Source organism: Spinacia oleracea, chromosome 6 (genome assembly GCF_020520425.1).
Source record: "Spinacia oleracea cultivar Varoflay chromosome 6, BTI_SOV_V1, whole genome shotgun sequence".
NCBI classification, from domain to species: Eukaryota; Viridiplantae; Streptophyta; class Magnoliopsida; order Caryophyllales; family Amaranthaceae; genus Spinacia; species Spinacia oleracea.
This window is the reverse complement of record NC_079492.1, coordinates 92670281-92683269: the sequence shown is the minus strand read 5'-3', so window position 1 is coordinate 92683269 and position 12989 is coordinate 92670281. Positions and strand designations below refer to the sequence as shown.

Here is a 12989-nt window from a genome sequence, read left to right as displayed (position 1 = left end):
TCGGTCGGGTTGGGTTATAAAGTTACTTTTGGGGACGGATTAATTCTGGCCGATCACTTTCGGGTTTCGGGTTTAGAAATGCATGTGCAAGACCCAAAACTTTCGGGTTCGGCTCGACCCAACTGGTTGAGAGATTTTAAAATACATATTATATTTTAAATAATAAATATACAAAATATGTGCACAAAATAACAAAATTTTATACACAAATTTATATTTAGTCAAATTCAACCATAAAATATCGTATAATTAAAATCAAAATCATATTACAATCAACAATAGTAACAAAAATGTCTTTATTATGCTTAGAATTGCTCATAATCTCATTTATTACTATAAATATAACGATTTTCAATCGGTCGGGTTAAAAACAGGTTCGATCGGGTTTTGACCCATTACTTTTCGGGTTGTTTGAGTTTGGATAAATCGGAGCATGAGTCACAAAATCTTTTTCAAGACCCAATATTTTCCAGTCAGGTTCGGGTCAGTTTTCGGGTCGGGTCATTTTTGACATGTCTATTTATTGGTATTGGTCCACGAACGCAGATACTGGATGACATTTGGCTGCAGAGTGGTCAGCACTTTAAGGAGCATCTCCTGCATGAATCTATTCCACTTCCAAACTTAGTTTCAGAGTTGTACACGGTTCAAAAAACCTAGGCAATTTCAAAAATATTGAAATTGTTTCCATCTTCTATCTCTCGAATAATTCTTGCACCCCATTTGAGTAATGATGACCTCGAAGACAATGATATGAAGCGGCACTGACTCTGATGTCTTCTCAGTAAAATCAGGGTGTGTGTTTCTTCACAATTCTGGTCATATCAGTGTGGAGGATGCGCTCTGGAAAAAATTCTGGAAAATGAGGATCATGCTTAAATGCAAACTATTTTGCTGGAAACTCATTTGGAATGCTCTTCCAACAAAGGTTGGTCTTCGGAAACGAAGAGTGGAGGTTGATGACAGGTGCGTGTTATGTGCTCAAGGAACAGAATATCTAGACCATATGCTTAGGGAATGCGAGATTATTAAGCGGAACTGGGCATCTTCGGTTTTATGTATCTTGGTATAGCAACATTGCCCGAGGCTGGGGATTTGGATCCGAAACTTCCTCTCATATTGTAGAAAACGTGACCCGAAGAGCTAGGATGGCGAAATGTTTTTGTAGTATTCTTTGGAGCTAGTATTTGGATCCACAAAAATGAAATTATTTTTGGTCGGTCTTCTTGCTGTCCAAGCAGAATTATCCTTCTCATGGATAAAACTACATGACGTTTTCAACTCCTTAGGGAGTTTACTTGTAAGTCAGCCACTACTAGTGAGGAGGTAGACCCTTTTTCATTCGTTTTGGGCAAAAAGTGTTGTTGTTGTGGCTACTCCGACTATAATCGCCGCAGATGGTGCATGGAAGAAAGTGCGTGGCCAAGGGGAATGGTGGAAGTTCATATAGGTGTGGGATGGGTGATTACTAAACCTAGTGGGCATACATATGAAGGAAGTATCACGGTTCGTGCCATCTCTTTGGTTCATGCAAAAATTTTGTCCATATGTTATGTGGTTCAGGAAGTGGGTATCCTGGATAACAGAGTTAAAGTCCCCACGGATTGGTCTAGAAGCTATTACGAGCCTACGTGACATATCTTATTCAAAGATGGAATTTTGCACCGTGGTTAGGGATATCCTTTGCCTAGTGCATTCCTTCGTTTATTTTAGTTGTTCTAAAGTTCCTAGGTCTATTGTAGCTAGGGCTCATTTGTTAGCCTCTCTGGCTAGGAAAGCAACCTAGCTTTTGTTTGCTTTTTATTGAAAAAAAAATAAAAAATTATTAAACAAGATGAGAGAAGATTTTTCTTGCCACGACACTATTAGGGGTCACCCGACCTTAAGTTTAAGGGGCTACTCAATTTGTGTACGAAAAGTAGGAGAGACACCGAAACGGACTTGTGTAATAACAAAAGTATAGTGTCACAAGTGGCATCGATGTGGGCATAAGTATGACAAAAAAAGAGGATGAAAATGGAAAGTGTAGTAGCCCTAAAAAGTATAAATACTTAGCCCCATCAAAATTTGAAATACACTTAGGATTTTATTTTCCTAGTACTGCAATGACAGGTTGTTAAACACAAAGAGAGAGAAAAAAGTGTTTCTAAAATATTTCCTTATTTGTGGAAGAACTCAATTGGCACACAATGGATTTCACCCGTTTTCCTATTCTCATTCTCAACCTCTCAATTTTCTATCACCACATATTCATATTCACATACACATATCGAATAAATTATTGTGTTATGTAGGTTTTTCTAATTGCTCGATTTTTGGTAAGATATTAATCATTTGGAATTTGAAGAAATGGGCAAGAAGAAAAAAGAAATCATTCAATTAGATCGTGAGTCTGTAATTCCCATTGTTAAGAACAAGTTGATTCATGGTTTAACCCAACTCATTGGTAATGCTGTTATTTTCTGTTTTTCATTTTGAGATTCCTTTCTTGTTCAATTTACTTTCAATTATCCTTGAAAATTTGAATTGTATGTGTTTTATAGCGACAAATACACTTGGCGTCTTAATTTGTTTGAAATAAGTTTCATCAGTATTAAGTTATAGGGTTAATTTTCACATTAGATTTAAGCCGATGGACTAATTTGCGACTATTAAGGTGAAATAATTAACTTGAGATAAAGATGTTGTAAAAGAGTTGTAACTTTTTAAAATTGGACAAATTATTTATAATATATTTTGGTTTTTATTTTTGGCAGAAAGCAAGTTGGAGAGGGATGAATTTTCCACATTTTGTAAAAGAGTAGAGTACACGATTCGAGCTTGGTATCATGTACAATTTGACGAGATGATGGTAATTTAATGGCTTAATTCGTGCAATAAAGGTGTAGATAATGATCTTGTATTGATAATTTTATTTGGTTGAAAATCTAATTTGATCAATATGTTTTAATTTGTTTGATGGTAGCAATTATTCACCCTTTTTGAACCTGTTGTTGGAGCTCGCAAATTGGAAGATCTCAATCTTTCTGAAGATGAAATTGATGAGCTTGAGCAAAAGTTTCTTGTTCTTCTATTTCAGGTACCATCTTATTGGTTATTACTCGATAGTTTTCTTTAACAAACCAAATACACGCACTTGAAAATTATAATGTGGGAGTATGCGAATATGTAGCATGTAAACTAAGAAATACAAATATAGAATAGGAAAAAGCGTGAACATAATATCCAATTAAAAAGGAAAAGGGTGCTAAGTCTTAGATATATTGATTCTCGTGTTTTTATTGAAAAATTTATAAATTGAGCAAAGTATAAGGTTTAATTAGTTTTGGTTTATTTTTAAAATTGGTTATTATAAAGAAAACTAATTTTTGGATTTCAATGTTATGAGAAGATATTTTAAGTCATTTATATAATTTCCCAATTTTTTTTTTAGTTTTCAAGTTTTCGAGCAGGTGAAAGTTTGATGTTCAACTCTTAAAGAGAGCTTGCGTATATTGTGCATCATAATAGTGTCTCGGGATGACAAAATTTAGAAGGGAAGGGGAGTGAGAGAGAGGGAACTATTAGCTAGATATGAAATAGCGGAACAGGAGGAAAAGGTATTGGAGGGTTGGATTTGAATAATGAATTTCATCCAATGTTTATTTTCCTTTAATGTTATGTCTTTAATTCTATATATGTTTCCACATTTAAGCATATTTGGCCAAGTAAATTACAGAAATAAAATGTACAAAGTAAAGGATATGAATATTACAAATAAACTCATTCGAACCCCCATATGCACACATTTTTCCTCTTTTAATAAACCAAATTCTTCCTCTATTGAAAAGACTTGGAAGGATAATTGAACCAGACCTCTTAAATGTTTATTTGGTTTCAGTAGGACGAAATTATCTCCTGAATTCTAATTTCCGGGCTAGTTCATAATATTGTCTTAATTTTTCTTCTATTATTGGTATGAACCATTTTTCACAAAATCATTTAACTTAGTCTCGATGTTGTTTTAAGTTTTATTTCATCTCTTGTGAATATATTGATTTGTAATTTATCTTATTTGAGGGGCGGGGGGGGGGGGGGGAGATGGAAAAGTAATACTATACTCTATTTCATGGTTCAATTACAATATTCACTCTACATGCAATGTACTACTGGTAATGATTTTACCTACAAAGGACTTCATCAATTGCACCTAAATGGGAAACAAATGAAAATGATTCTCCATGTGGACCATATATTCTGCATTGGGAGATGGAAAAGTAATATTATGCTCTGTTTTGGTTCAAGTACAATATTCACTCTTCATGCAATGTACAACTAGTATTGATTTTACCTACAAAGAACTTCATCAATTGCACCTAAATGGGAAACAAATGAAAACGATTATCCATGTATACCATATTATTCTGCACGTACAGTTATCTTCATTTGTGATTTCGTATAAATTGCACTCTTGCCTTTTACAGAAAACTTTCTTTAACTTTTTCTTTCTCATACTTTTTCTTTTTCTTATTTTTCTTAGCCAGTCCATACAATATTGTTAATTTTCATGTCAAAACAACGTGGCAAGAGGGTGTGTTTTAAAAATTAATGTGTATTACGTACTTAATTGTAATGTTCTTAAGAGTTTCTTTTTATGGGGGTTGTCTATTCCAATGAGTTAATTTTTTCATATCAATAGAATTCATTTTGATATCACATTTATTATGAAGTCTTTAACTTCCTACCTTCAACTGGACTTGTATGGAAAAAATATCAAGAATTAACAATAAGGTTTTTTTTGACTTGATTGGCACCTAGTGCGTTGAATTATTTTTTCAGATTTTTAGTTGAAGTGACTACATACAATTCTTCACTTCTCTGTGTGACTATGGTGAGTCAAATGTGATTCAGGTCATGTTGTTCAAAGTACTTTATGTGCTTTTTAATCAAAACCCTGCCAAAAGGAGTGATTTAAATTTTAAATGTAAACTAGTTCACTGACTTTGGTAATGCAAAAGTTTAGTGGCAATATCTTTTTTTGGCACTGCTGATGAAGAAGATAGTTGTGGAGAGTGAGACTACAAATCTATACTAATATATTAAAAAGCGTTTGTAAGAAAGTCTACCATGCTACGTAGCGCTCTCCTACTTCAATTCAACATGGTCATTCCATGTCATCTACATATATTCCAAAACACTAAAATTTGTTTATATAAGATTTGAACCCGTGACAACTTGATTAAAATGCTAAAGACTTATCCACTTGGCTATGTCATGCTACTATTATCTTTTTTGCAAATGAAATATATTAAGTGATGAAATAATCAATAAATTTAAAGAGTAGGAGTTAATTATGCTTGTTTTTTTTGTTTTTCCAAAAAGGCATAGTTAAAGTTATCCAAATAATGACTTAGGAAAACGCCCGACCCAAAAAATAGTAATATATTAAAATAGGATATGAAGTTACAGTAGATGTTCGATCAAGTGGTATTATAAAAGGTTTACTAGTATTTTCTAGTTATATTTTTTTCTCGTATTTATTAAAGAAGAAAGAAATAATAAAACACAATATATGTCCCTAGGCGTTCCCACATGTTTTTGTAAAAAAAAAAAAAAAAAGAAGATAATTTACTGTTATCATTAGAAAGGACAATACATTGCACAGTTGTTCACACATTTTTCTTTTTTATTTTGAGGGAAAACTAAGATGACTCTTTTCCTGACAGCATCCATTTTACACTTTTGTCTTTCAAGATGATGAATAAAAGCAATTTCAAGATAGTAACAAATCAAGAGATTGAAGTTGCTGCATCTGGAAAATATTGTCTAAATCTTCCAATCAAAGTCGATGAAGCTAAGGTTTGTCAAACCCCATGCTCTAATCGATTTTCACTAGTGTTTTGTAAGAGCTTATGAACCTTGGCATTGCATGTTTAGTGAGATAACCTACATAAAACTTTGTAATTATGTCCTTTGTCGTAGTTGCTTAATATAATGATGAATTTTAAAAGGATGATGCAAATTGAGTGATTTTACAACAGTACGATAGCATAAAAAATGTTTCAACTTTAAGATAACCTCGAGTTATAAAGGTTTTATTCACTTCTTGGGCAAGTATGATATTTGGTTGTCAATTATCTTCTTGTTTTGTTTATTTTTTCTAATCAGTTACTTAATTATCTTTGCTTTATTTATTTTCCTAACTGAATATTGAACACTGATATATCATTATCTTTGTCAATTATGCAGCTCAACTCAACGCTTTTGAGAAGGTATTTTGCCAAGCACCCTCAAGATAACCTTCCTTACTTTGCTGACCAGGTACATACGGTAGAAAGTAATGCTCCATTATCAGTTTTAGGAGAATGGGTAGTACATGTTTGTGCGTTTGTTAATGGGAGTACATCTTTAATATCGATGGCATGAAGGGTCAATTTGGAAATTAGTTTTATTACATTAATGATCATGTCTTTTTTATATATATATTGTTATTAGAGGTAGACGTAATGAGAACTACTCCTATAGCCACTTCCTTTTTTTAGTTGTCCACTTTTAGTTGCTTTCTATGTTTATTTAATGGGCCATAATTGCTGCTTTGAATTAATAGAAAATTGGACATAATCATTATCTTCAATGCAATATTTATCATCTTTTGTTGCGCAACTATCCTACAAATAACATAAGTTATTTTTCTTACTTATACAAAAGTTTAGAATAACTCTCTAGGTTGTTAGAATTGCGTGCTTAATTTTGTGGTTTGTGGTCATTTACTTCGGAGGATGGATGAGCTTGTGAATTCCCAATTTCATATTTTATTGGATAATCGTCATTTTTTCTCTTGATACTTGTTAATGAGGAGAAAGAGAATAAACTTCTTGTATCGTCTTGTGGCGATGTTACTTTAGTAGAGGACATTTGGTATTGCCGAGATTTTTCATTGCTTCTTGTACTCTTTTAGCTCATGTGGATATTCAATACACGAAATTTGTTGAAAAGGGAAGGGATATACGATTTTGTGGCTGAATGTTTTATTTGGCTATTTTATGTGTAGTCTAGTAGGAGAGGAAAGTTAGGAATATTATATGGTCGAGTCTTCATAGATACTTTATGGGAGTGTGTGGAATTTTTTCCTTATGTCTTTTACGTAGAATTCCGGTTCTTTTTTTTGTAACTTTATGTTTTATATCGATTTTTTTATTCTTTAATAAAACAAATAGTGGAAATATAAATCCTAATAAAAAAAAGTTTCTCAAAATTAATTTTTTATTCTTATCCCACAACATGAAGACAAAAAGCTACCATAAAACATTACTAATAATGGCATGATCATTTCCAACATTTATATTTCAAAACCTAAAAATCATTGTTGTTCTTACACACCTTTTTCCGCCCCAGGTAACGAATGGTATGTATTAACACTCGAAACTTTGTCTTTCATAGAACAAAAGAAAATCTTAATATATAAATAAGAGGACAATAATCAGTAGAGACTGGATCATTGAAATATAAGCCGCATAACATAAAAATGTCTCTTCCACCTGCCAAAATGTTTAGATAACTCAAATCAACAAATAATGTATTGTTTAAGGCCAACTTTATTTGAACATTAAATTAATTGTGATACTTTTTCATTAAATATTTTATTTGATTAAACTTTACACTAGGGTGTAAAATCGTGATGTACCATTTGTGCTCAAAATTGTAACAATTTTTATTAATAAATGGCGAAAACATTTTATCGTAAATAAAGAGATTTTAAATGTTGCATATTATGTTGTAATATAATGGTAGGACATTAAGGAGAAATGTGTTTGCATGATTAATGGTACGTTGTTCATTTGCCCATAATCTGAGTTATTCTTACGAAGAAAATACATTATACTTCGTATTTGTAGTTCCTTTTTAGAAGTCTATCAATTTCACTGAGTGTTTTACTTTTCCTGGCCCCTTTGGTAATTCATCTAGTTGTTTTGCTTAATGTAGTATATAATTTTTCGGCGAGGTTTCGGATTGGATCAAATGACTGCTTACTTTATTCAATGGAAAATCGATGCTCTTATTTCACGTACCGTGCAAGGATTCTTAAGATTAACTGGGTAAGTCAAGTAATTGAATAAAATGTAACATGGTTGATTTTGATGGTCTTCTTCATTCTAATGTGTGAGTGTAAGTTCTACCAGGGAGATCATTAATGACATATACTTAAGAATTACTTAGTAAAATAAAAATTGTAATTTAATGTAAGAAAAAATTCAATTTGGTGGTTCGATGCTCGTATGAATATTAAAAATGGGGGGGGGGGGGGATTTGAACCTGAGACCTATTAACCACTAGGTCAAGACCTCATTGGTAAATTCCTCTTATATGTGAAAATCTAATACCATGCTAAAATTATTACAGTTGAACTTCCTACTCAAATGTGAAAAGAAAACTTCAGCTTGTTAAAAAACTTGAAAGACATTGGTGTTGTATTGTGGCATTTAGCAGCAAAAATAATTAATATGACCAGTAGGATTTTATCTTTCTTTGATACTCATTAGTATTGTAGAATGGATTACATTTTGGCTTTATAATGTAGGGAAATTTCTAGAGGGGGTAAGTTCTTGAATTTTGAAATTACAATATAGTAAATCATGCTACTAAGTTGCGTATTTTACTTTCTAAAAGTTACAAAAATATCATGTATTACTATTGGTTCATGGTTAATTCATTTTTTTCAATGCTACCAAATGAAATTCTTATGGATCTTTTCTTGAGCCATCAAACTTGATTTTTTTTAATGGTAGAGCGATAACATGTTTTTCGTTCTTACACCCTCAACATTATAATGCAAATTAACATTTTAGGTTAAACTTCCAAAATTTTAAATCATGATTGAGAAATTGTCATATTTTAGTGTGGTAAGAGTTATAGCCAAATGTCACTAAATTATTAACCACGAGTCCCAATTCGATCATTAACATAAAATCTTGCTTTAACATGTAAATGGCTTGTCCACATATTATTTTTCACACATATATGATGTCAACTTGAAAAATCTCTTGTATTTTGATTATTATTCTTTACACAAGAGGTGTATGGTTATGGACTATCATACTTTGTATAGAAATATTATTTGTGATAAAATAATATATATTATCTTTTTATATCTTTTTTACAATATCTATGTTATCAATTTTTTTTACAATGTTCTAGCCCTTCTAGGTTGTATTCCTAGGTCTTTTACACTCATTGTATTTTCATAGTTGTTAAATTTTTTCCCTGTTAACGTCAGGTTATACAAGTATGTATTAATTTAAGTGGGTTGACGTTGACATCAACAAAAAAAAAGAAAAAACAAACAGCTACCCACCACTTGTAGGTGGGTTAATTTTAAAAAAAGATTTAGTTATATTACACTATGGCAGATCAATTTTCATATAGGAATGTTTTCTTACTTATTAACTTCACTGATTTCCCATAGTCTTTTCCCCTGCTTCCTCTTGTTCACATCACTAATTTTGAGCAGATAACTTATTGACATTCTATCCACATTTCAATCACCTTATTCTATTTCTGTATGTTTGTGGTGCAGTATGAGAAAGTTCTTCTCAAAGAAGAGAAGGTTACGGTACATGGGAAATCAAGAACAACAAGAAGGAATAGGGACATATGATGAAGATGATGATGATGGCGATGAACATGACTTATTCATCGAAAGGATTCGTATTCAGAATATGAATCTCAGGTTTGAAATAGATTCTCGTACTTTCTTTTGCTAATAGCTAGTAGTGCATTAGTGAATAGTATTTTTTTCATTGAAACTATTAAAGTTCTCTAGCACTAAAGCATGAATATCCATGTGTTTGAATCTGATAGTGCATGGTTGAGATAAATCTTCCTACACTGATTCATGATAGGATTTTCAGTGTGAGAAATATGTAATTTAGACTTATTTGGTTAATGTGCAACAGTATGTATTTCACATCTTTGTTGTTTCGAGTGTTTTGACATTCTGCTTTTACTCAGCATTTGCAACCTAATCAGTAAAACAACAATCCAAGAGCCAACATTTGAGAAGATTATTATTTTATATAGGTAATTTTCTCTAGATTCTTGTTGTATTTTACTTTAATATTTGATGATAAATTATTCATAAAATAACATCCAAAACATGTGATGTTCTTCACAACATAAGCATTAAAGATATATTTGAAACTAGTAACCCCTTTTTCTTAAACCATAAAGAATATTTCTCTTAACTTCATACGTGTAGAAACCATGCAGACTACATTCTACAAAAGAAGATGGTAGAGCAATTTATGTGAAGCACTTCAAACACATTCCCATGGCTGATATGGAATTAGTTCTTGTATGTCTCTTTCTCGCTTCTCTATCACTTTAAACACTTTAAAGTACTTATTTCCTTGTTGTGAACCATACAACATTCCATTTTGTTTCATTCTTTTGACAATTTTCTCATTTCTTTGTAGCCCGAAAAGAAGAATCCAGGATTAACTCCATTTGACTGGGTGAAATTCCTCATTTCAGCTGCCATTGGACTGGTAACTACTAACTCGATCAATTTCAAAATAATAAGCCACGTTTGACTTTGATGGTCATACTTGTGAACTTTTAACCACTAATTTGAATACATATTAAGTCAAAATGTTAATATATCATTGATAGATTATCTTAATAAGCCCTTAAAATAGGTTTTTGTTTAAATGTAATTAGTTTTCAAATACTTGTTTTATTTAAAGACTGCTCATTCAAACAATATGTTTTTAATCACAGGTGACAGTTATAACCCAACTCTGCAAGACCAAGGCTAATTTAAAAGTGTTGGCACCTATTTGCTCCGCGGTAGTTGGTTATTGTGCGAAGATATATTTCACGTTAAGTACTTCTTCCTCAAAAATTTATGTACAATTCTTCAATCTTAATCTTATTAAAAACAAAATTCCTAATTCGGCGTTTTCTTTTTTATGCATATAAAGTATACTTTTATGATGTAAGAGGAGCTCAGGATTCAACAAAACTAGAAAGCCTTATCTTAAGACAACAACCTATATCATATCCAAAGGAATACTATGTATGTGTTTTCTTATACCGTTATTGTGTATTCATTTTCTAAAGCAATGCTCTCAGGTTTCAGAAAAATTTGAAAGACTATCAGAGTTTAATCACACGGTCCATGTATGACAAACAATTGGATAGTGGAAGAGGAACTCTACTACACCTATGTGATGATGTGATTCAACAAGAAGTAAGTTTATCTGGCTTACAATTTACATCCGGCTTACAGTTTATAGTTTGAGGTGGAGGGAGAGAAAGCCAAATTCAATTGATGGGAGAAAAAATGTGGTGAAAAATAAGTTTTTATTCAACCCGGACATAAAATTCGTGAACCATATCCGCGTGCATTGTCCCACAAAAATTAGAAATCTAACCCAATTGTAAGGTGGTCTTTTGTGTCTGAGCGCCTTACATAAAATTTTGTATAATTATTTTTTTTTATCAAATATAGAATTACAGGCACACACATAGCTCTTAATATTCAAAAAATTTGAATGGCCTTATTGTTTATACAGGTTAAAGAGGTGATTATTGCATTCTTCGTATTGATGAAATACGGTAAATTTACTTGTCAGGTAAGAATGTTATCACTATCATTGTCTTCTATTTTATAATCATTTGTACAAGTTAACAAGATTCTTACTTGGCTAAATCTCAACATGGATGGATCGTTAAAACAGGACCTTGATCATAAATGTGAGGAGTTGATATCCGAGAAATTTAACGAGCAATGTAATTTTGATGTAGATGATGCTATTCACAAGTTAGAGAAACTAGGCATTGTCTACAAGGTAAATATTCCTCGTTATTCCCTTATGTTCTATCTTCATATGATGTATATAAATGCACAACTCACAAGGGTGAATATTACTGAAACAAATGACATTGTGCTTTCTAAACATCATCATATATTCCTATAAACTATTAATGTTATCTAAATATATCATAGTATTTTGTACGCAGGATCAAATTGAACGATACTCATCTGTAGATGTGAAGAAGGCTAATGATTTCATTGGCACTACCACAGAAGAAGTCGTGACAAATGCTAGCCAAGGTGAACAGTGAAGATGATGTTCATTTTTCAGTGCGATTGAAAATCTGTGTAGCGAGCCTGAAGATAGATAGGCATCTACCTTCGAGAATGTTTAATCAAATTGCTTCTCTTTAAGTTTGATTTCAAGGATAACCGAAAGCCTTATTAGAGGCCTTAGAATCATGGTATTGTATTTGTATGTTCAAGTATATGTCAATGCTTATTCACTATGAGTATGTAAATCAATAACACTAAAATATCGCTTTGTTTATCTCATTATTCCCCCACAAATATGGAAATCCAAAATGAGAAGTACGTATGACCCGTTTGGTAAGCAGTAATAGAAGGGTGGTAATGATAATGTAAATTTCCTTACCAAGTTTTGGTCGTTTGACATTCTTCAATGGTATGTCAAAGAATGAAATCTGGTAATAAAAATTTTCTTCTATCACATTTTCATTACCAGATAGAACCTGGTATTAGAGTGGAATGATAATGCATTATTCCTCTTGATAATGTAATATACGTTCACACACTTCCTTTTTTACCTTTTTGTTCTTCTTTCTCTCTCCCATGTTAAAAGCATCTGGTGTAAGCCACATGTTTGCAATCAATTTGATTATGATGGTTAAGTTTCTCATATTTTCATCAAAACATTTGTTTATTACATGACGGTGGATGCCACAATAAGAAGGAACATATATGTTAATTGTATTTCCATTAATGCATACCAAAGATAAAATATGATTTTTTTTCCTTTCATTACCATTCTTTTTTAATATATTAAAAAAACACATTTCAAATAGCAAATCTCATGTGCATTCCTTCATTACCGTTACCTATTACAATATGTCATTCCCATTACTTTATTATCATCTACCAAACATGCCATAAGTGTGTGAAGAATATTTAGGGA

At 31.8% G+C, this 12989-nt stretch overlaps 1 protein-coding gene across 3 annotated transcripts; it reads left to right on the top strand.

Moving 5' to 3' along the window:
• Nucleotides 1–2116: 2116 nt before the first annotated feature.
• On the top strand, nt 2117–12395 carry LOC110804912 (uncharacterized). Of its 3 annotated transcripts, none has more exons than XM_056831615.1 (15): nt 2117–2446; nt 2757–2851; nt 2966–3079; nt 5734–5838; nt 6229–6300; nt 7963–8075; nt 9554–9706; nt 9988–10056; nt 10246–10330; nt 10452–10523; nt 10756–10856; nt 11110–11227; nt 11553–11612; nt 11785–11828; nt 12001–12395. In XM_056831615.1, exons 1-14 carry the CDS (start codon nt 2350–2352, stop codon nt 11803–11805), a joined length of 1275 nt encoding a protein of 424 aa, XP_056687593.1. In that variant the 5' UTR covers nt 2117–2349; the 3' UTR covers nt 11806–11828; nt 12001–12395. The 3 variants fall into 3 exon arrangements, with proteins under 3 accessions (XP_056687593.1, XP_021866199.1, XP_056687594.1); XM_022010507.2 differs by having other exon boundaries at nt 2121–2446; nt 11718–11828; XM_056831616.1 differs by lacking the exon at nt 2117–2446 and having other exon boundaries at nt 5706–5838; nt 11718–11828.
• Nucleotides 12396–12989: the final 594 nt, after the last annotated feature.